General features: G+C 46.3%; 1 protein-coding gene across 4 annotated transcripts in view; it reads right to left on the bottom strand.

Annotated features, from left to right (window-relative positions):
- The window catches only part of cacna1aa (calcium channel, voltage-dependent, P/Q type, alpha 1A subunit, a), a 58,899-nt gene that overhangs the window by 8,308 nt on the left and 26,235 nt on the right, over positions 1-24,356 (bottom strand). For 2 of the 4 annotated variants that reach the window (XM_084678723.1, XM_084678721.1), the window contains exons 26-42: positions 22,991-23,090; positions 22,310-22,470; positions 21,962-22,102; positions 21,576-21,777; positions 21,277-21,441; positions 20,569-20,679; positions 18,866-18,949; positions 15,000-15,116; positions 14,829-14,894; positions 14,550-14,647; positions 14,307-14,457; positions 14,049-14,176; positions 12,318-12,414; positions 6,851-6,965; positions 6,103-6,210; positions 4,466-4,563; positions 272-384 (exon numbers count right to left, since the gene is read on the bottom strand). In XM_084678723.1, the coding sequence (XP_084534849.1) occupies positions 272-384; positions 4,466-4,563; positions 6,103-6,210; positions 6,851-6,965; positions 12,318-12,414; positions 14,049-14,176; positions 14,307-14,457; positions 14,550-14,647; positions 14,829-14,894; positions 15,000-15,116; positions 18,866-18,949; positions 20,569-20,679; positions 21,277-21,441; positions 21,576-21,777; positions 21,962-22,102; positions 22,310-22,470; positions 22,991-23,090 (2,055 nt within the window). Of the gene's footprint in view, positions 1-271; positions 385-4,465; positions 4,564-6,102; positions 6,211-6,850; positions 6,966-12,317; positions 12,415-14,048; positions 14,177-14,306; positions 14,458-14,549; positions 14,648-14,828; positions 14,895-14,999; positions 15,117-18,859; positions 18,950-20,568; positions 20,680-21,276; positions 21,442-21,575; positions 21,778-21,961; positions 22,103-22,309; positions 22,471-22,990; positions 23,091-24,356 lie in introns of all 4 variants that reach the window. The other 2 variants (XM_084678724.1, XM_084678722.1) reach the window with 2 other exon arrangements.

The following is a 24,356-nucleotide window of genomic DNA, read 5'->3' as shown; positions in this document are numbered from 1 at the left end:
GCACACGCACGTGCGCACACACACACACACACATACACACAGAAGTCCTTTAAAACATAAGGCATGTTGACTCAATGTTTGCCAGAACATGAATTTCTGCCCATGGGAAGATATTCCCAGGAGGTGGGGTTTCCATCCACCATCATCCCTCTCTGGCTGCAGAGAGAGAGAGAGAGAAAGAGAGAGAGAGACAGAGAGAGAGAGGGGGGAGAAAAAGGAGAGGAGGGTTCTAAAAGAGGGGGGTGGTGATGGGGGCGGGGATATTACTCACAGGCTGTTGACGGGGTCTGTCGTCTGGGACGGCGGTAGGCTGTTTAGGCCTGGACCCCCGTCAGGAGTGGGGGAGGGAGGCTCCACGCGCTGAAACAGTAATGGCGTTCGATTCTGTGTGAGATACAACATGGCCGCCAGCTATCAGGCAGACTAACAGGAGATGCGGGAAAGGAGGGAGGAGTTCGGGAAAGAGGAAAAGGGAGGTTAGGACAAAGTGAGGGGCGCAGATGGAGGAGAGGTAGAGAGAGGAGAGAAAGTAATGGGTTTCTGCAGTACAGGGGGTTGACGGGAGTAGCCAAAGGGCACTCTGGGGGTTGAAGTCCTTTTGCAGAGGGATCATGCCGATGGATCTCTCACTTCCAGATCAGTCCATGAGTGACAGATGTGACCGTAAGATGTGACCGGAACAGCTCTCACCGCATTCATGACTTTGGTGGTGACCGTTTGGCTGCTACCTTGCTTCATTATCACTGATTCCGGACTATTTTATCCAAAATCAAGGTTCTTCTGTTCTATTTGGACGTTAAAATGATCTTAAGACCTGCAGCAGCCAATCGGTTACCTTCAATCAAGCAACCTGGAAATGACAGTCGGTGCAGTAAAACAGTCCATTGGTTGAGAGCAAGCCAGGGGTAGGGAGTTAGGAAGCTGAACAAGGCACTACGTGACTCGAGCCCCACGTAGAGGTATAGAGTACAGGACACACTTCAGGCATCTTCACCCAATAATCGAGTGAACAGTGGAACAAAAGGAAGGAGAGTAAAAATAACAGAACATAAACAGAGGACAGATACAGATGTCGAGGATGAACATGAGAATGACCAGGTTTGGGAGGTTAAATAGCAGTGAGGAAAAAACAAACCTGTGGGGAAACTCATAGAAACAAAGTATCCCAAATATCCCATACAGTGTTGTTCTGTTATGCCTCATCCACTTAGAACTTTTTTTTTAGGTCTACGAACCTCTACATTCCAGCCCTAAGATATCTTCAGGGGGAGCAGTGCTGTTTAATGTACAGTACATGTGGTCCATGCATCTTACGCGCTTTAAGTGGATGGATAACAGAGACTTTCACTCATTTGCAGCAATATAACAGTTATTACTCCACTAAATGGCCCTTTTGGCTGACGGTCAAACATCTCTGCAGCATTCCTCCGCCTTGTGGAGCTAACAGGACATGGAACTTTGCCATTTCCCGTCCGGGACAGTGCACCAGCGACCTTAAATACATCACATGCCTGAGCCTGGCAAACTCCATCTGCACCCATGCATGACATGAACATTCCTATGGAAGGGATTATTGATGTCATTGGTCTATCCAGCGTCCTGGTTCTTATGTTGTCAAATGTTGAAACATCTCATGATGATATTGTGAGACTTAAATAACGTGAAGAAAGACAAAATGTCTGTGGGGGAGTGTTTAAAGATGTGGTGGACCACTCCTCTTCTCTTGCCCACTTGTAAGCAGGTGGTAGACAGCATCCAAGCATAGGTTGGGCCAGGGGGACAGGTGTGGGGAGAGGTGAAGAGAGTAGGGGCAGGTGTGGCAGACCGGAGGTGGCCGTGCTGATGAGGCAGAGGAATGTGGTGGCAGGGGCGGGGAGGAAGAGTTGGAGGGTGAGAGGTAGAAAGGTGGTGGGGGTGCGGTGGACTGACGAGGGCGGTGGCAGAGACGTATATGGGGTGCAGAGACGAGTGACCATCTTGCAGGATGGATCAGCAGGGATGGAGCGTGTTGGAGTGACATCATCTGTCTTCTGTAAGCCAGGAACATGAGCGCATGGTAGAATAACACATTGCTTTGGCCCAACTACCTGCGGGCTGTGTGAATGACAGTATGTCATGACAGAACAGGAAGTACTCTCAGGAACAGGAAGTGCTCTCTAGAGTACATCCACAACTCACAGAGCCAGGGAGCCTAGGGATAAAGAGGGCAGCGAGAGGAGGTGTGGAGTTTGGATTCTAAAGTGTACTGCTCTTCAATGTGTTTGTGTATGTTCAAATGTACGAGTTCAAAATGGTAGCAAATACATATACATATATATGCATTTAGTTTTTTGGGGGGAGGGACAAAAATGAAAACGTATATACATCAAATACTTTTTAATAACCTTGTTTTTACTTTTAAAATATGAGATGAAGTGTGTTACAAATGCTTTCATTTTGCTACAATGTGTTCAGTTTCACAGTTTGACCACCAAGGGATAGACACACTAGTAGACACACAAGGTGATTTCTGTCAAGATAAAGGAGAGCTACAGGAAGACTACAGTGCAAACACAGGCCAGGTCAAAAGTCCAGGACTACAATCCAGGGCTACAGTCAAGGACTACAATCCAGGGCTACAGTCAAGGGCTACAGGCATAAGGGAAGGGTTTCATTAGCAATCAAGGCAAGGAATACAACATTAAAGGTGTTCTGGCAAGGAAAGCATAGCAGAGCCAGACATACTGCCTTTGAGAACTGTGACAATAACAAATCTGTACCCGCACATATCTAACCCAATTTGTGTTCAGAGCATGTTCTGCACAGTGTTTACATTCTAGTCATCAACATTCTTAACCTGAAAGGAAAAAAAAACTAGCTTAGCAACAAATGGTGGTAAAAACAAATAAGCACATGTATGTAAAAAGTCACTGCTGCTACTATAAATTTGCTATTGCCTGCCATGACCTCAAATAGTCAGGTCCATAAATATTTGGACATTGACACCATTTATTATTTTGGCTCTGTTCACTACCACAAATGAAACAATGAAGACGTGCTTTAAGTGCAGACTTTAAGCTTCAATCATAAATCCAATTGTCACTTTTAATGCTTGGTTGCAAATCCTTTGCAGTCAATGCGAGCCTGAAGTCTGGAACCCATAGACATCATCAGACGCTGGGTTTCGTCCCTGGTGATGCTCTGCCTGGCCTCTACTGCAACTGTCTTCAGTTCCTGCCTGTTCGTGGGGCATTTTCCCTTCAGTCTTGTCTTCAGCAAGTGAAATGCATGCTCAATTGGATTCAGGTCAGGTTATTGACTTGGCCATTTCAGAACATTCCAACTTTTTGCCTTAAAAAAAACTATTTTACTCTTTTGGCTGAATATGAGCAGATAATATTGCCCAAAACACTTCAGAATTTATCCTGCTGCTTTTGTCAGCAGTCACGTCATCAATAAATACAAAGGAACCAGTTCCATTGGCAGCCATACATGCCCACGCCATAACACTATCTCCACCATGCTTCACTGATCAGTTGGTATGCTTTGGATCATGAGCAGTTCCTTCCCTTCTCCATACTCTTCTTATCATTCTGGTACTCTGCTAGTTGATTTTCATCTCACCTGTCCTTATGATGTTGTTCAAGAACTTTACAGGCTCATTTAGATGTTTTTTTGGCAAACTATAATCTGGAATTGTTTTATTGAGGCTCACCAATGATTTACATCTTGTCTCTATTGATTTGGTGTTGCTGAGCTCACCAGTGCGTTCTTTCTTTTTTAAGAATGTACCAAACAGTTCATTTGGCCACACCTAATGTTTCTGCTATGTCTCCAATGTGTTTGTTCAGCCTATTAATGGCTTGCTTCACTGATAGACTTTAGACTTTGTCTGGAGAGTTGACAGCAACAGATACCACACACCTGGCCATGGAACAGCCAATTGTCCAACCGTGTGTGGGGGGGGGGGCACATATATAAAACATTTTAATTCCTACACTGTTCACCTGATTTGGATGTAAATACCCTCAAATTAAAGCTGAAAGTCTGCACTTATAGCACTTCTTGGTTGTTTAATTTCAAATCCTTTGTGGTGGTGTACAGAGCCAAAATGATGAAAATTATGTAAATGTGAAAAATATTTATGTATCTGAGTGTATGCTGTTCGTTTTTAGACCAGCAGAGGGCCCAGTACCTTGCGGAAGTTCCGCTGAAATTAAAATGTCCTCAGTCTCTAACACTCAAACTCTTTCTGATCTGTAAGAAAAAAGCCTCTAAACCGAAATAAACCCCAAATAAATCTGACACGATGTGCCTATTGAATGTAAAAGAAACATTTCAGAGGGTCACTATCCCTGTAATTTAGCTTCTCACTGCAGGTGGGCTAGTTGTCACTTGTCACAGCTCAGGCTAGGTGTCTCCTCAGTCGGCCTCAGAGCTAAAGACGCTAGCAGGGCGGCTGTGTGTCCCCTAGTGACAGTAGTACCTGCTCCTGCGCCTGCGAGCGCTTGGCCTTGCTCTGGCGGTAGTACTCCATAATCATCATGGCAGCGTAGATCTTCCCCACCGTCAGGTCTGTCGCTGCTGAGAGAGGGACAAGTTACCCTGCACGATTAGACGCTTACGTATGGGACCCTGAGCGAAAGGGATGGGAGAGAGGGGAAGAGGCATGCACACAGTGACACAGACACAGACACAGACACACACACACACACACACACACACACACACACACACACACACTCGTGTCCAGTCTACACACAGACATCCACGCACACAGACACACATCTAGTCTACACACAGAGAGAATCACTCTCACACGCACATACACAAACACAGAGCCGATAGTCTTTTCACAAACAGACTCTGTTTAAAAAAAAGGATCTGATACATTTAATGTTTTGATATGTCTAATATACAGATCTTTTATATCATATTTCAGAGGTTGCTATTTAGAAAATACCGACTTGTAATTCATGTAAAATGAGACCAAGGGCCACTTTATTGTGTGAATTCAAGGTCCTGGCAGGGGACTGAGAGCTACCCAACAAATCCAAAATGGCTGTTTTGATACTGTTTGGCATTCTGAAGAGCAGAAAGAGTTCCCCTCTACTTCTTAATAGTAGGTGGGAAGAAGCTTTGATAGCGACCCTGAAATGGCCAACGGGAAAGAGCTTCAGAATGTGAAAAAGAGTTAAAACAGTCTCAGAGAGAAGCCAGGTTTCCAGCAAATCAAATCCTCACAATAAAATGGACGAGAGTCGATCAAAAAAGTGCATTCGCAAGCATTCTGCTACAGTAGGGACCATATCTGTGCGTCACTCACCAGTAGGCTAAGCAGCTGCTCGTCAGTTTGAGTTCAACATGGCTGACAAGAACCATGAGAAGGAGCATAAAGCACCCACGTCAATCTGGTTCAATGAGCAGTCAGGTGAGAAGCACCACAGAAAACTGGTCTAGATTGCTCTACTATATATATCATGCTTCTGCAAACCATTACCAACTACCATGGATGCATCTAGTGCTTTGGCACCCGTGCATGTCATTTAAACTGTGTGCAACGCTTGTGTGTTTGGATATAACTTTTCCTATGAAGCACAGCCCCGGTCTAGGAGTTATTGTATAGTATCAACCCTGGAGTGAAAAGACTTCTATAGAGAGTTGGTCTATAGTAAGGCACCCCCTGAACTCAGGCACAGAGAGCTGGACCCTGGGGAGGGAGCTGCTGTAGGGGTAGGGAGGCTGAAGAGTGAGCTCAGCCATGGAGGGCTGGTGTGATGGCTGGAGAAGCTTTGGTATGGGGAGTGTGTGTGGGTGCAAGGGTTGGACAAGTCATATAGATACGGTAGGTCCTGCGGTAAGGCTGGGTGTCAGAATTTATGATGTAGCGTTCTATCGTGGCGTTCTATGTGGGTTTTGACGTGCGTGTGTGTGTGAGGGAGAGAGAGGGAGAGCTTCTGCATGGCGAGGGGAGCTGTGCCTGCTGTCTCAGAGGGTGCAGCAGTGAAAGAGACTGGCTGAGAGAAGCTGTCCTCGGGTGGCGTGAAGAGACAAGACGCCGGCGCTCGCGTCGCGGTCGGGGCGTGTCGCGGTGGGCGCGCTCAGAACCGCTCTGCAACTTACACTTGTGTGGTGTGACCAGCAGGTCCAAGGTCTTCTGGGAGAGGTTGGGCCAGATCGCCATCATCTCCTTCCTCAGCTCCGCGTCCATCTGGTGTTTGTCTACACCACCTACACACACGCAATACCACACACGCGCGCACACAAACATATGCGGGCAAGCACACGCACACACATATATGCGGGCGAGCACACACAGACACACACACGTGCATGCACATCCAAATGTGATACATTCACACGTATTGACATACAAACACGTCAATACAAATAATCACAGTGCCAAAGAAGGGACGAACAACACACACACACAAATATTTTGGGTTAATGGTCGCAAGCCTGTATGCACCCAGCAATAATCTGAAACATGGAGTAATCATCTGAAATTGGGATGAAGACATCCAATCAGACGAATACACCTGATCACTTGATACAGTCTAGCTTTCCGTTTATTGGATTTTTTTTACTACAATCTACTCCTTCAAATCGACAGAAGGGAATGTAATTGGTCCATTGGACCCTTAGAGGGTAAGACTACCGCCCTGGTACTATTCTGCAGATGAGTGTACTAGAGGAAGAGCTGTACTTGAGAGACAGAAGGAGAGGAGGAGGGCCCGAGGAGTGAGGGTCGACAGGATACAAACACAGCTAGAGCAGCAGGAGCGGCCGGCGGCCCCACACTGCTCCAGGGGGAAGACAAAAAGGAGAAGAGTCGGTGAAAAACAGCCAGGAAGAAGGAGGGGATTCAAACCTTCCGCACCCTTGGCGATCTTGATGTCCAAGGCCGTGCGGATCAGCGCCATGAGGGTGGAGTTGAAGTGGACCGAGTTGTCATCGGCAACGGGGAGGTCCATGCGCAGCAGTCTCTGTGGGAGACAGCGAATTGGAGGAGAGGGGGGGGGGGGAAGTGAGAATTAAGTGTGCACGTCCCGGATAGGGGGTGGGTACGTGTGTGTCGGATGTGTGAGTGGAAACCTCCGGGGTGGGGTAAGGGAAGGGAGGGGAGAGGAGAGGGGGCTGGGACGGGGAATGGAGGAAGAGGGGAGCTCAGTAGATATCATAGCTGTAAGACAAGCGCATTGGTCTGACTCTGTCAATCCACTGGCAAAACCAATACCTCATGGAAATAGTGAAAGTGGGTCATTTTAAGGTAATTGTGTGAATGAAAAGCTGTCTGTAAAAGAATATTTGCTTACCCCATAATCAAAACATCCCATTTTGTCAGAAGGAAATCAAACAGAGAATACTAACAGCCTGTGAGAGCCAAGTTGTTGAAAAGCATTGGCTAGACTGGCAGGATGTAACTGGCTAGATGTTCTATTCTACAATTAACGACAGTCGTAACGTATGGCATCGTTGGTGTAGGGGAGATGCCATCTGTCAAGTGCTATGGAAACACTTGTCAAGCTCCTTGCAGAAGTAGGTCCCTCACAGGTTTTGTAGAGTCACATAGTTTGGTCTTACTGCCAGACACAGCACAGACTATTGTCCAGCAGATCTTGAGCTCCCCCTGGAGGTTCAAAGTTTGAACAGAGACCAGGAAATAAAGCCATAAACCAAAACCGAAGGGCTGGGAAGAGAGACAGGGTGCGCCCATTGTTTTTGTTTATCGTTTATCCAAGGCTGGTCTCGTCAGATATGGACGAGAGCAAACACACACCGCACAAACAAAATCGAAAACCACACACTCGCCGGTGTGATGTTAGTGTGTGCGGGAGACCACAGTCAGACGGCGACAAAATCCCCAACATGCAACAGGCCATGCGGGGAAAAAAACGTCCACCCCCTCCCCCACATCCATTCACCTCCCCTCATTCCTGTGACCCCTCCCTCCCGCCGGCCCCGCCCACATGCATCATGCCGTGCTCACATGACAAGCAGCTGCACAGCCGTACACAGAAAGCATCCTCAGTTTGGCATGTTACAAAATGGTTTCTGAGTCAAGTTAGTTAGTGATTACTGGCGGGAATCAGAACAAACTGTAGGTTGCAGAGGGTCTAGGTCAGTATCACTGTATATGGTGATAGGAGCTATAGGCAGAGAGTGGACGCACTATCCAGATTCTCTGATCTCTCAACGAGAAATGGGTGCAGCCTTAAAAAGTTAATATAGGCAGCAAAAAAAAAAGAAATTGGGGAAAATGAAAAGATGGCCACCAACAAAGCCATGTTTGTAAGGTCAAATGGGCTGTGGTTGCAGGTAGCCTATAGTCTATTGAGGACTAGATGGTGAGTGACGAAACGTTAACAAAGAACAGGGGGGAGGGGGGAGGGGTAGTTTAGCGTTTAGAGGATATAAAAGCGAAAGAAGGGGGAAGCGGGCGGTTGGAGTCTTAAAGGTCTCCTCAACCCCCAAAAATTGAGAGAAAAGCTCAGCAGAAAGAAGTGAGAAAAATGAGAGATATGATAAATAATACAAGAGACAGAAAGAGAATACGAAAACTCTACCACCGCGCTAATCCAGTCAAAGTCCGCAACACAGCGGTCCAGCCTGAAGACTCTACTGTCTCTTCTAAACAGAGAAAAGTCTAAGGTGAGTCATACTGAAGCTAGGGCCTCACTGTTCCTCACAGGCCCAGGTCAGAGATCAAAGATAAAATGGCCACAAACTCTCATTGGCCAGAAGATGGGGATAGATGGACGTACAGTACAGGGACAGAGCTCGGGGACAAGGTGGGAAAGGTTTATCTGAGATGATCTATCTTTATGGCTGAGGTTTGAACCTATGATTAAGGATGGACATCACTACAACTCACTGAGGTAGTGCAGATAAAGTTTGTTTATTCAGTATGGGTGTACAGGTAAGGTTTGGTGAGGAGTGAGGCGATTTGGGGGGGGGGAGGGCAATTACAGGGACCATACTTCAGAAGGGAGGCTGTTAGGACCACGGACCAAACAGAGAGAGCGAAGGATGAAGGGATGAGAATAGAGAAGATCAAGTGCCAAGATGAAGAGGGAAGAGGAGAGGAGGAGCATGACGAGGGAAACGAGAAAAGAAGAGGAGGAACAGAAAACGAGGTATACAAAAGAGGTAATGCACTGGAAGGGAGAGAGACCAAGCACCATAAACAGTAGAAAGAATCACAAACAAACCATAGAAAGGAATGAGAGAGATTTGGTTGAGTGGAAAGAGAGATTCATCAAAAGAAAAAGGGGCAAAGCGATGGCTAGCAATGGAGAGATCTCCTACTGTACGTCAACAGGTATTTGCATGTGTCATGATAAAACGTAGTGACTTCGTTTATTTCCTTCTGTTTGTTGTAGGCTCCAAATGGCAAGGGTTTGGACTCTAAATATCCAATCAAATGCTGTCACCAGAAGTCTACGCTATTGGTTAAATGTAGTGGTGACATAAGTCTTATCTGGTTCTGGGATCACTCTGTTTTGACCCTTTGGATAGCCGTAGGGGCTATTACCAGCTTGGTGTCCCGGGGGAAATACAATTGCGTCACTTTGAAATCGAATGTCTGTGTCGCGAACGTGGGAGCAGGCGTCGAATGCATCTGAACTAACGGAGCAAGCATACTGTTCATAACAGAGACAACATTATTTGTACCGATGTTGCTGCGGACAGTAGCATAGGGCTTCATAAGGGTAAATAGAGATGCATACAGTATGGCACACTGCATATGGAGGGTAGAGAGTGTTGTTAGCATTGTCACGGCTTTAGCTGCGAGTGAGATGAGCGTGGGCGTGTGCGTGCATGTGTGAAAGAGAGGGGCAGAGACGGCCCACCAGTAGAGGTGTGAGTGAGAGGACAGGTATGCGGGGGGAGGGGGGGTGAATGGGGACAGTATGCAGAGAGGAGGGGGGCTGGAAACAGAGTAGAACTGCATTGACGGAAGAGACGCGGGGCAGGGGGGGGGGGGGGGTCCACCTGCAGATTTTGCTACGGGGCCGGAGGTTCTACACGGCAACAACAAAACCAAAAGTAGTGGAAAATGGATTGGTTATTTGCTGGCAATCGGATGTCTTGTTTCACCACGTAAAGAGATTGAGAACACGGTCGCCGACCGGATTGTCCTACTCTCTACCTCCTCCCAAGAAGTGTGTATTGAAAGAAGTCTGACCCATTGTGTGTGTCTGTGTGTGTGTGTGTGCGTGTCCCATCCACAGGACGGAGCGACTCAGAGGACAGAAGTCTTGCGGACCTTCCAGGCCCTGCTGCACACGCATGCGTGTGTATGTGTGTGTTAACGTCCCTGGATACAAGTGTGTGTGTACATGTCAAGCAAAAATTATATTGGATATCGGTACCCAATATATTGCCAGCATGGCTAAACTTAAATGTTTTTCCTAGTTATTTTTTCTAAATTAACTACAAAAGATGATGCTACAGATATACATTAAAAGCAACCCTTTAATGCATACACTTGTCGAAAAGACAATATAAAGTGATAAAAGAATAAGTTACTTGATGAGTTCACCAATATCTGTTCGTCAAGAACGATTATTGATTGGCTGGCAAAAGTACAATGCCACCGTCAATGTTGAATGACACGAGCGGGTGTGTTCGACTGTAAGTCCTGAGCATGTGTGTCCGAGGGTGTCCGTGCGCTTCAGTCAGTGTACACGGCGCAAAAGGGCTGAGAGGGTCCCTCCGTTCGCCCCCTCCTGTGGATATGCTGGACACCTGAGTCTGACCCTTGACCCTAACCCCCTTGACCCCTTCCCCACCCGCCGCCCCCACCCCCCCCCCCCCCCCCGCCCCACAACACCAACCAGCACCTCCCCCCACCCCTCCCTCGATTAACGGAAAGAAAAACAGGGAACGGATAACTGAGGAGGGAAGAAAGAACACCAACACTACGGATACACAACGTGAGCGCTGCACCCCCCCCCCCCCCCCCTGCCCCCCCTCCCCCCTGCCCCGCTGCCCGCCCCCCCCCCCCCCCCCCGCCCCCCGGTGGTGGATCCTGGTCTGACCTTGTAGGCCACCCGTGCTGGGCACCTCTTCCCCAGGCCTAGCGGAGGGCACATGTGCCTCAGCATCTCATACATATCCCTGCAACTGATCCTGCCACTGGGGCCCCAAACACACAACAGCCCTCCCAGGAGGTGGGAGGCAGAGAGAGAGAGAGTGATGGGAAGGGAGGGAGGGAATAAAGAGAGTGGGTGAGAAAAGGGAAGGTGGATGGAGATCGGGAGATTGATATGGAGAGATGCAGAGAAAGAGAGAGAGAGGTGGGGAGAGGAATGGAGAAAAGAGAAATATAGGACGAGGGAAAGAAAGGAGAAAAACAACAAAAAAGACAAAGGTTACTTGGCTGATCTGGAGTTTGTGTGCGAGAGAGAGAGAGAGAGAGAGAGAGAGAGAGAGAGAGAGAGAGAGAGAGAGAGAGAGACAGAGAGAGAGAGAGCGAGAGAGAGAGAGAGAGAGCGAGAGAGAGAGAGAGAGAAAGAGAGAGAGAGAGAGAGAGAGAGAGAGACAGACAGAGAGAGACAGAGAGAGACAGAGAGAGACAGAGAGAGACAGAGAGAGTCGCAGTGAGGCTGTTTGGGACTCTGAGTCTGCGTGTCTTGTCAAGGAAGGAAGTACGATGGGAGCAAGAGGGGGGGGGGGTTGAGTTTTACAATAGGCTACCAGTACGTTATTCTATGCAAGCTGGAAATAGGGGTTGGGGTGGGGCATGGTTGCATAGGAAAGCAAAACAGAGCTTCACAACAGGCACTGAGCTCTTATCCTGCTGAACCAGGTGGACGGGGGGGCGTGGGGGGTAGTTCGATGACGACGGAAGGGGTGTCAATGCAGTTTCTGTCCCCCCCCCCCACCACAACCAAGAACAATGCAACAGTACAGATTCCCACAGTGCCTTTAGCTGGGGCTCGACAGCAAGCAAAACAACGAGAAAAAATAATAATGCCGGAACCATATAATAAATACATTCATGTTCTTATTTATGTAATCAAACGCTTCAGGGTCTTTCGGGGGGAGTGGGTTAGTTTCAGTGGTGCACTTCATGCTTCTCTGGGTGTCTGCATTGTCCTGCACATTCTCTTTCAGGTCAGAATGCAAGTCGAAATGGTGAAGAAGAAAATAAAGTTGAGAAGAAAAAAAAAATGTATTTATAAAAGAAAGAAAGAAAAAAAAACGAAAAAGGAAAAAGAAAATGAAAGGAAACATATTCATAAAGGAAGAGAAATCAAAACGTAAGCGACACTCATTCCATTCCTGGATGCTGTGGCAGGTGTGTTGGAGGGTTGTAATGGAAGTCAAACCTTGCAGGCCACCCTATGAGGGCATTTCTTGCCTAAGCCAAGAGGAGGGTCGATAACTCGTAATAAACTGTACATGTCCTTATAATGAATGCGCCCGCTGCAAGAAGAATACAGGGAGGGTTAGAACACGGACACAAACACACATATACACACGCGTGCACGCACACACGCACACACCCCATCAATAACAGAAACATCGGGGAATAAGAGCACAAATACAGGATTATACAGTAGAACGCTTTAGTTACTGTAAAACACGAACGCACGCACGCACTCGACACGCAAAAAAAACACACACTTGTTGTTGCACGTCACCCAGTGGAGCTTTGGTGTTGGTCCTACGCACTGACCTGGTCTCTCCCTATTCCAAAGACATCTCCTTATCTCCTCTTTCTACAATCCCTGGCCTCTTCCTCCCTCCCATCCTCTCACAATACTGTCTGCCAAGGCTTATTTGGGTTGTGTAAGTGTGTAGTGTGTAATTAATGAATTGGGCTAATTAAAAGGGAAATGCATGTGCTTCCTAAGTCGCTTAATGTGTAATAGTTACTTTCAACCCAGCACAAATCCTGTGTGTTTGCAAGTATGTGTGTGTCGCCTTATCAAATTATACCCATCTGTGTGTAAGATACCTCCCTCCCTCCCTCCCTCCCTCCCTCCCTCCCTCCCTCCCTCCCTCCCTCCCTCCCTCCCTCCCTCCCTCCCTCCCTCCCTCCCTCCCTCCCTCCCTCCCTCCCTCCCTCCCTCCCTCCCTCCCACATCTCTCAATTTCTTCCTTATCCCTCCCTCCCTCCTTCAACTATCCCTCTCCAGTGCTGACTACAAAACAGCACGAGGGTGACAGGCACTGGAATGCAGATACCAATAAACTTAGAGTTCTGGGCCACAGAGTGGACCACAGTGGATATGGAGGGGGTGGTGATACTACCACAGTAAGTTTTGGCAGTATACAGATTCCAGAGGGGGTTTGTAGGAATTCAGGGTAGGGGTGGGGGGGTCTCAACCACACACAGTGAACGAGGAAGGGGGTGTATATTGGGGGAAGGTGGGATAAGTGGATGACTGAGGAGGTTGCACCTCAGATCCATGATCCCCCCTCTGCGTTTGCCATGATGGAACGTTCTGTCACCATGTCTCCCTTCATTTCCCTGTGAAAGTCCCAGTCTTTCACTACGGCTGATATGGGATCAGAGTTCCATTATGCAAGTCTAACCTATCATGTCAAAAACAACTGGTCGACTAAAAACCACAGGTTCCCAAAAATCTGATCCCCCCCAATGCCTGTGTCAACAGAACTCTGAGTGGCGTGTACAGTATGGCCTAGGATCTGCCTAACGGGACTCGTCATGGCTGAAGAGTTACGGCCTGCATATTAACATGGAGGAGCGGTAGTCTTCCTCTGCAGGAGTAAACACATTAAAACAGGTGGAAGCAGTCGATCCATATAAAGTGCAGATTATGTATGTATGTCTGTATGTATGTATGTATGTACGTATGTATGTACGTATGTATGTACGTATGTATGTACGTATGTATGTATGTATGTATGTATGTATGTATGTATGTATGTATGTATGTATGTATGTATGTATGTATGTATGTAATGTAATGTAATGTAATGTATGTTGACATATATTGATGTATCTTGTTGTATGTGCACGTGTTATTTGTCATTCGCATGACTGTGTGTGTGCTTCCAAACGTGCGTGCAGGGGGGAGGGGGGGGCTCACCAAGCTGCAGGGTCATACTCGGCCCAGATCCTGACATACTCGTCCAGGTGATGGGGACCCAGGATGGACGAGTCCCGGGTCAGGTACTCAAAGTTGTCCATGATGACAGCCACAAACAGGTTCAGCATCTACAGACACACACACACACAGGTAGAAACAAACTGAGGAAATCGAAGACAGTGCCCCCCAAAAAGTGAGAGAGAGACAGAGCGAGAGAAACATAGGCAGAAGGAAAAGAAAGAAAGAGGTCTTCCTCACCAGGAAGGAGCAGAAGAAGATGAAGGAGACAAAGTAGAGGTAGGCAAACTGACTGCCGCACTCTGCCAGGGTGTTTCCAGAAAGAGGGTCGCACACCTTGCCGCCCAGGCACGACAACATGATGTCATGCCATGCCTCTCCTGTCGCACTCCTGGAAGGCAAACACAAACGCAAAAATATGTGAGACTCTAAAGTCACACAGGTAGACACGTGTGTTATGCAAACACACACACACACACACACCTGAAGAGTAGCAGGAGAGCATTGAAGAAGGTCCTGAAGTTGTTGTGTTGGTTGATGGCACTTTCTGCTTCCTCGTCTATCCCTATGTTACCAAAGAGCTGCCAAGACAAAACCATGATCAACAAACCAGCCTCCATAAAAGCCACTATCAACGTGGAACAGGGAGGAAGCGTGTGTGAGTGTGGTTTGATCCCCATGGCTGATGTGTCCATCATAGACTGACTGCAGGATGTCTTGCATCATCATCATTGCTGTACAGAGCATCGCGAGAAGTTCTACCTGCATCCCGATGATGGCGTAGATGAAGAACAGCATGGCGATTAGCAGACACACATAGGGCAGTGCCTGGAGAACGACAGGAGACGGAGGTTGAAGGTACCGTGATTGTTTGTCTGCGTGCGTGTGTCAGTGTGTGTATTTGCGTCTGTGTGTGTGTGTGTGCCTCACTACCTTGAAGGACTGGACGAAGGTCCAGAGCAGGATACGGATGGTCTCTCCCTGCCGGAGCAGCTTGATGAGACGGGCTGCCCTGAAGAGCCTCAGGAAGCTCAGGTTTATGAAGTTGTTCTACAACAACCACAGTATGGCCAGTGTGAGAGAGCAAATGAGAGAGACAGAAAAGAAAAGATTCAGAGTGAGAGAGGAATGAAAGAGTCAGAGAGAGAGAGAGAGAGAGAGAGAGAGAGAGAGAGAGAGAGAGAGAGAGAGAGAGAGAGAGAGAGAGAGAGAGAGAGTGGAACCACAGTTGGAAGGAGGGAAAAGCGAAAGGAAGGAGAAAAGGATAAGAGAGGAGGAGAGGAATATTGAGTTGAAAGGGGATGGAGTTTAGAAAGAGGAGGGGGAGAATGATGCAAGAAGGTACGGGGGGTAGAGAGTAGAAGTCAGTGGCCAGGCAACATCAACAATAACTTGTCCTTACCTAAGACAAACCAAAACCAAAAACAGGGGAAAGTTCCAGAACCAAACTGAGGAGGATTCAAACCCAACATAACAGAAAAACCAAAATACCAAATCTTGATTCAATGCAAACCAACTGAAAAAGCAAGGCTCAAACAGGCTCAGCATATCCAAGGAGTTAGAGGAAGAAAAACCAAAACAATCGATACAGGGGAAAGGTAAATCATATAGGTCATAAAACCTAGCTATTTTCATCCAATTGGGGTAAGTAGTAGTAGTAGTAGTAGCAAAGTAGTAGTAGTAGTAGTAGTTGTAGTGCAGGGAACAGGGTTTTTTTCATAAACACAACCAAATGCACTGGTATCCTCTCAAGGCAAACACTTCTAAAAGTTTATGGGGCTAGCTAGTCCACAGCATGCTAACACTAATACTGATGCAACAAATTAACGGCAAGCATTTCTAAAAAGGGGACCGGCTATTGAGTCATGTGACACACGTATCATAATTGGGTGGAAGATAAAGAAAGGTGGTTTATTGGTTGAAGGACCAACTGCATTGTAGAACATTGTGAAAGTGAAATGGATTACCTAATACAGTATGAAGCCTTTTTAAAAGTGGTATTGCCAACTTCTTTCTCTGGAACATAAATTAATTTAATAGTTGACCCATTAACGGTGAGCACACACACCACTGTTGGTTTAATGGCTGTAGCAATAAGTCTACAGCAACTGTGCAATCCTATATTGTTATGACTAAAACTTTATATACTTTTCAATATAAAGTTGCTATTAATTACATTACTAATAAAATGCCAGTTGAAGAATGTGGTATCAGGGCCGTAGCCAAACCGTTTTGGGGGGGGGGGGTTCCCATCTTAAAATGACATATAATTTTATATACAGTATATCTGTACTGTATATCAACAATTCTTTATTTTTTAAGTGTAACCAATCAGAAATTTAGGGGGGGCCAGACATGTAAATAAGGGGGCCTAAGCCCCCTTGTGGCTATGTACTGTGCTGAATTCTTATTTCTCAGAAGTGTTCTAGTGATCCATACAGTGTCCTTCCCCCTTCCACCAGGGGCTGGCAGTAGGCACATGCAGCTACCATTAGTTTCCCCTCATTTCCACCACACCAAAATCTGTGTGTTTGTCTGTGGATGTGTGTGGATATGTTGATGGGATGTTTTTTGTGTGTGTCTTATATACACAGTGTTGAAACATGTGTATTTAAACCTTTTATTGTGTGTGTGTGTGTGTGTGTGTGTCTTAGCTTGGTCCCTTTCCAAGACATGCAGTGGGGCAGCATGCACCACATGCCCACTCTGCCATGGGCAAAGTTTTAGGTCCAGTCACCCTGTCTCTGACAGTCACTGTGCATGTGTGTGTGTGTGTGTGTGTGTGTGTGTGTGTGTGTGTGTGTGTGTGTGTGAGAGACCCATTCTATCCACTCTGATGCACAAGGCACCAAAAGGAGGCAGGTACAGATGTAGAGTTGTAGTCTCTGTCTTTCCAGTTCCTGGGAGAAGGTCATTGTTCAAGTCCCAGGTCAAAAGGTCAAAGTTTACTAAGGGGTGGGGGGGTCAAACACATGCATCATCACAGCCACACCAGGGAAGGAGGGGGTGGATGCAAATTCAAATAAGATCTCCAAAAAATTACAAACCATCTACATGTGGATGTTGCAGATGAATGGTTTATAGCATCATTTTTGGAGGTTGATTGTAACAACCAGTGCGATTGGCCAGGCCAGTTTTTCATGGATGGACACATGGGTTTCATAGTGCATTTTGATTGGATGGATTCGTCAGAAGAAGTGAGGGGCGGGGCGAAGTACAGTAGGAGGCACCATTAAGTAGCGGAGTTTAAAGAAAGCATGTAAAAAAGATAAAAACAGAAAAAGAATGAATTGTCATTATGGAGACACAAGTTAGCATGGGCGGTCATTTCAATACCGCTTCACATACATACAACAGGAACATGAAGGCCTAGGAACCAGGAGAGGTTGGCTGCCTCACTCCTGTCAAGGGCTGAGAGGATTGAACGTGAATGTCAAGTTACACTTCAGACCGGCATAACGGCAGCAGATGCTTTAATCTAAGAATCTCAAATTAAAGGCTGGCAAAAACATGGCTGCCGTTGAGCTGATCCGAGTGCAGCGCTCGATTTTCATGTTCACTGTGCCCTTGTCTTGAATAAGAGCTGGAGTGGACCTGAGATCCATTTGGAGGACATGGGGAAGTCTAGCCTGTCATGGTTCTCAAACCTTTGATGTCCACAGCTTGCTGAGACAGGCCTGGTACCGGAGGGTCAGGGAAAATGGTTAAAAGCCCCCACGCCTGGAGACAGGTCAGCGTTCCAGCCCAACACTCTTTTGCTTTTGTTCTCTAGAAATACAACCTTCCTTCTTCCCTCTTTGGAAAACCTCTGATCTGATGTAACAGGATTTGTATCAGCTGTGTAGATGAGCACTTGCTTTTACCCGTCCCATAGTGATAGATTAGAGAATTTTTCTAGAACGAGAGGAAGGATGGATGTGTTGGTGTTGGGCTGGAGTCAAACCCCTGCAGCTGTCCATGAGCTTGAGTAATGACCAAATAGTTAGAAATTATGTGTAACATCTTAGAAAAATCAATTGGTTTCAAGAAGCTTAATGCCAATTGAAATAATTTGATTAAATGGATCCCAGGACTGTCTCTTTACAAAACATTGAAACAAAATGAAACATTTACAGTGTAATACATTACATTTATTAAGAAAACAAAACACTAACATGCGCACACACACTTGAACAACATAATACCTAACCATATAAAATAACTAATCTTTCCCATTGGTGGATAAAATAACCAACAGTCTAACTGGATGGTTTAATGGTTGAATGACTAGTGAGATGCTTGGATTGGCCATCTGGCTTCCAGCCTGGTCATGTGATTGGCTGCTGGGTTGCCTGGCGGAGCAACGTGGTGAGGTAGTGTTCTGTTTGGGGAGTCTATGCTCCTGAGTGGTGTCAGAAACTCGGCACTGGCTAGCTTATCCTGGTCTCCAAGCACTCCACCAACTAGGACAATTATATAAGCCATTCAGGAGCTGCTCATGCCTCGCTGAGCAATGCAGGATTCTCTTCAGTCTCTGTTCCTGCCTCTCCCTCTCTCATCTACTCTCTCTCTCCCAGTCTTTTAAGATACTAAGGCAGATGCACAGATGTATACACACACATACACAGACCAACACACACAGGCATACACACACACACACACACACACTTTAAATTGTTTCTACAAACATGATCGTGCATGCAGTTGAAAAAGCTCAGCTCAGACACAAGCCATCTTAACACTCCCTGACACAAACACACACACGCCCACAACCCACCCTCCACCCTCCACCCCCGCCAACCCCCTGAACCAACACTTACCCCAAGCTCAGTGACTAGAATGTCTGTGATGCTGCCCAAAACTGTCACACAGTCAAAAATGTTCCAAGCATCTTTGAAGTAATTCTGTGAGAGGAGAATGGATGTGAAAGGCAAGGATGAAAAAAGGAAAACGGACAGGGAGATAGGAGAGATATCAATTGGATGGGGGGCGGGGGAGGGGTGGTGGTAAAGAAATAGATAGACAGGAAAAAGAGAAAATAACCAGAAGAGAGAATGAGGGAGAAAGAGAGAGAGGAGGAGGAGGAAGAGGAGAGAGAAGATTTCAGTGTCAGACAAGCCCAGGCGGAAGATCAGATGATACAAATTGACCAGCACCGCCATCAGGCTGGATGGAGGCCAGAAGGCCAGAACAGAGAGTACCAGACAGGACAGACGACAGGACCCACAGGACACAATACATCAGTTTCACAACAAGTACACAACGTTGCATCATGTGACTGGACCCTCCTACCAACCACGACGCCCGTCCTTGTTAACCCACTTGACACAGACAAACAGAGAGGGAAGGGAAGGGAGAGAGAGAGGATAGGGGAAGCAGACAAAGACAAAAGCGAGGGAGATAGAGAGAGAAATAGATAGAAAGAGACGGTGAAGAGGTGGGGGGGTTGACACAGAAAAGAGAGAGAAGAAACGCTGCAGGGCCGTGGCACAAACGCTGACTATAAGGACCCCTTCATGCGCTGCCCTGTGTATGCCTGTTGGCAAAACTGTGCATTAGATGAGGAGGGTCTGAAATGGGGGTTGGGTGATGTAGCTACAGAAATAAAACACCTGACTCACAAGACTTAAAAGCCTTTTGGTCTTTTTTCTGCGTTGTGTGTGTACGTGTGTGCTCGTTCATGTGTATGTCCATGTCCCACTAAGTCTACCATTCCTTTAAATCCCTGACTCTCCTTTTTGGGTTGTCCCTCCCTCCTTCACTCATTCTTTTTTTCTCCTCTAATTATTCTCCCGCTCTCTTCCATATCTCTTTCCACCACTCGTCCTCAAACTGTCTACTCCATGGCTCTCTCCTCTTCACTCTCCCTCCCCCCCATCCCTCTATCTCTTCCATGTTTGCACACCTTCCAGCTGACTGCAGCCATTTCTTTCTTTTTTTTTACAGCCATCCCTCTCTTTCTCTCGCTTTCCCTCCCCCCCATATGCTGTGTTGCACAAGTTTTGCCCTTCATGCCACTCGGCCACTTCTCCGGTTGTCACCTCCCCTTTTTATGGCAGTGCCATGTTTAGCAGCTCGGTCAGTGCTACGTCATATGTTGTCTCTATGTAGTACAATAGGAAAACTATTGAACTGATTGTAACTTTCTGTTTCATGGATGCTGTGCATAAAACATTGGTGCGCAGTGTTATTGTGATCCTGTGGTTCAGACATCTTGGGTAATTTATGAGGTGTATGAGAACGGGTTTAGCTCAGTTGTAGAGCATTTGACTGCAGATCGCGGTTTAAGGATAAAATCTCCCGCCGTAGGTCAAACTTCTGCAAAATGAACACATTATTTGTTATTATTTTATATTACCAGGTAATCTAAATGCCTTGCCTTGCCTTTCAGAATGTATCTCCTTTCTGGATGGACACATTCAGAGAAAATGGCGCAATACAAGTAACTGTTACAATCAGGCATGTTTTGAGCATACATACACTGGTTTGGGAAACACACACACTGTCCGAGTGACTCACTCACCAGCACTCCAAAGGCAATGATCTTCAGCACGCACTCCATGGAGAACAGCGAAGTGAAAACGATGTTCAAGTTGGCCAGGACAGCTTCATAGGCTGGTGAAGCTCCGTCGTACTAAACACACACACACACACAAACACGCACACACACACACACACACACAAACAAACACACACACACACACACACGCAGGCATGCACACACACAAAGACATATAAACACACACACACAACCACAATCACACGGAGGCATACAAATATTTGTACGAAACACACAAATATTTCCATATACAAGTGCACAAAAAAAGGACAAAAAAGACATACATGGACACACAAATAAGGACACGGTGGCGCAAAGAAAGATGAACATGGTCAACACCACACAGAAACACAGACAGCCAGGGACAGAGAAGTAGGCACGTATAAAGACAGAGAGAGGCACTCACACGATTTACAGTAACACACCCAGTGGACAGGCAGAAACATCCGTTAAAACAGTAAGAAATTACAGATCAACAAATGCATTAGGTTGTGTCATTCGATGTGTTAGCGTGACAGAAAGAGAGAGAGAAAAAGAGAAAAAGAGAGAAAGAAAATATGGAAAATCCTGTGTATAATGGTTTGCTTCATTTGACTGTATGATCCATGTGTGTGTTTGTGTGTGTATGTTTGCTCCAGATTGTGTAAATACATGCTAGACCCAGACGTGTACCTTCATCATCAGTACAATGGTATTGAGCGCGATCATGGCCATAATAGTATACTCAAACGGTGGCGACACCACAAACTCCCACATGCGGTACTGGAAGCTCTGCTTGTTCTGAGGCATGTGTCGCGTCAGGGGTCTGGCGTTGATTGCAAAGTCTATACAGGCTCTCTGGAAGGATCCGGAACAAAAAGGTGTTGTTTGAGATACAGACATTGATATGCAGGCACAGGTAGACATTCAACACCGTTCAATGGCTACCTCGCTGTTTTGGCGAGGTAGCCATCTCTCCCTGCCTTCCTCACCTCGTTCTTTTCGAGACTGTAGTCCTCCATCATCTTGTCTCCCTGTTCTTGGAAGGTGATGATGATTAGAGCCACGAAGATGTTGACGAAGAAGAAGGGGAAGACCACGAAGTACACCACGTAGAAGATGGACATCTCCATCCGGTACCCCGGGCTCGGGCCCTGATTCTCATAAGTCGCATCCACTGAATGTTTCAGCACCCTGGAGGTCACAATGCAGCGGTTGTGAGAAGAAAGCGAGTCTGTGTTTTTGCAGGCTGGTGTGTTTGTGTCTTGTTTGCTTGTGGGTGTGCATGCTGTGTGTTTTGGTGTTTGCGTGTGGGGTGTGTGTTTGGGGTGTGGTGTGGGGGGGGTGTTTGTGTGGAGTGTGTGTGTGTGACACTCACTGCGGCCACCCCTCTCCGGTAGACACGGTGAAGAGGGTGAGCAGGGCCCAAAGCACGTTGTCGTAGTGGAAATCGTACTTCTTCCACTCCCGCTTCTGCGCCTTCACTTCGTTATCGCGTTCATACACCAGATACTCTCCCCTAAAACATGCCAAGGAGGCACCCATATTGCTCTTATTATACTGTCAACTTCTGGAAACAGGGAAAGAGGAAGTCATGCTTCTTGGCTCAGGTTAGCTGTGTTTTTCCACATAGCTGAGTGTTATTTTTCTGCAGCTTGTGGAACATCTCTCCTTGATAAGATGAGCTAACGGGGATCTAACATACATGAACTGTGAGTTTCCTAACCTGCAATCGCGCTCAAACTCTTTGGACTCGTCGGTGCAGTAGAAAAATCGGCCTTTGAAGAGCTGCACAGCCACCACGGCGAAGATGAACATGAACAGCATGTAGACAATGAGGATGTTCAACACGTTCTTCAGCGAGTTGACAACGCAGTCAAACACCGCCTGGAGAGGTAGAGAACATGCTGTCAAACTCCCTTTTTCAAACTAATTTCACTTCCCAAACATGGATTAAGCGTTGTCTGACACTAAAAACGTTTTTCAATGGAGATTGTCATGGAATATTTCTCTTCGTTTAGGACTAGACTTAATCCATGTCTATGACACAGGCGGTAAAGGTCTGTTGTGTAGGTTCTAAACAGGGAACATTTTACTGAATCTGAGCACATAGAACACTTCCTTAATAACATATTGGCCTGAGAATATATTTTACAGCGCTGTCGATATATATAGTTGTCATCTGTCCAATCATCAGAAATGACATGGCATCCAAACCTATGCTTGAGGAAAAGTGCTTACCACTTTAGGGACAGAAATTCCTTGCTGTGCCATGTGCCACAACAGTAGTTATAGGCCAAAAGTGAAAATTTTGAATCTTTCTATTAACAACAAACACTTGGCTCTAAGCTCTGACATATTGCTTCGGCAACATTTGCTGACATGGCAAAAAAGTTTGTGAAAGTACCTTAAGCTTGGGAAGACGCTTGATGGTTTTCAGAGGTCTCAACACTCTTAGAACTCTGAGGGACTTGATGGTGCTGATGTCTTTCCCTTTACTGCTCCCCCTGTACACACACACACACGCCCGTGCGCATACATACACACACACACACACACACACACACACACGCACACACACATGAAAGTACTGTCAGAAGAAAAGAGAGTTGTTTGGAGAGAATACCCGCGCAGTCCTTTCAATCCAAAATGGCGATAGGTGGCCATTCCTAGAGGGTGGGCACGGCCGAGTTAGCTCCATGTGAGTAACTACGACAGGGTGGAAGAACATAGCAACACATGCTGCATTGCTATTCATGTTAGCTTGTCCTACCGTAGACACGGTATGTTGTTAGCGCTGTTGCTACATGCTATCGAAACTCTGTAGATAAGCAATATTTTATACTACATGCTAATTAAAGTTCTGATACTAAAGTGTGGTAACGGAACTAAACTGTCTTGCCAAATGTGAAAGCATTCAACACTTTGCTAAGCGACTGGAAAATGTAGCAATCACATGCCAGATTGATGGTGCAGTCTACTCATGCTACCCTGAAATGCTGCTCCATGCTGCTTATAAACCAGCTGCTTCTAGGGCAGATGGAGGAAGAGTGAACTTTATTCAGAGGTGTTTACAGAGAGAGTTGGACCATTCTCCTTTATTGGATAAAAAGCCCTTAAGCTTAAAAAAATGGTGTACAAACAATGGCCTATCACATGATTACATGTACAGGAACCATGCTGGTCCTCCAGAAGATAAAGGGGACATTTTTTTAGAGCGAAACAAAGGTACATGAAGGCTACAAAGATAATGAAGGAGGTTCAAACGAATATGAACGTTACTGTAATGGCTGTATCTTTATTTCTTTGGACAATAATATTTGCCAATTTGTCTGTCTGAAACAATTATTATGTATTAAATAATTGTTCATATTTAATGACCAAATTCTCTCAGTATACCATGTGTTTTTTATCTTTCTGTACTATTACTCTTGTGCAATTATTTCCTGCCTTTCATACCTACTTAGACCAAACTGGTTTCATAGCATAATCCCAACAGCATGAGATTTTGTCTTGAGCTAGTAAAGACAAAAATACTAACAAGCATTTCTTGACTGAAATGCCCAGCCAAACCTCTTTTTCTTTTTTTTTCTTTTTTTTTTTTTTTTTGGGGGGGGGGGGATACAAAGGGATATGGAATATTATATGTATTAGGGTGGGGATGTCTGTCTTTTTTTAAATAGTTACTTTGTAGGCTGGTTGTACTATAGCTAGCTTAGCCTAGTTTCAAATATTGTCACCTATCACAACTATTGTTCATGACTAACAACGCT

The sequence above is a fragment of the Hypomesus nipponensis genome, chromosome 17 (genome assembly GCF_054491055.1).
Source record: "Hypomesus nipponensis isolate SF chromosome 17, ASM5449105v1, whole genome shotgun sequence".
NCBI lineage: Eukaryota > Metazoa > Chordata > Actinopteri > Osmeriformes > Osmeridae > Hypomesus > Hypomesus nipponensis.
The sequence above is the reverse complement of the archived record's forward strand: the minus strand, read 5'-3'. Positions and strand labels throughout refer to the sequence as shown.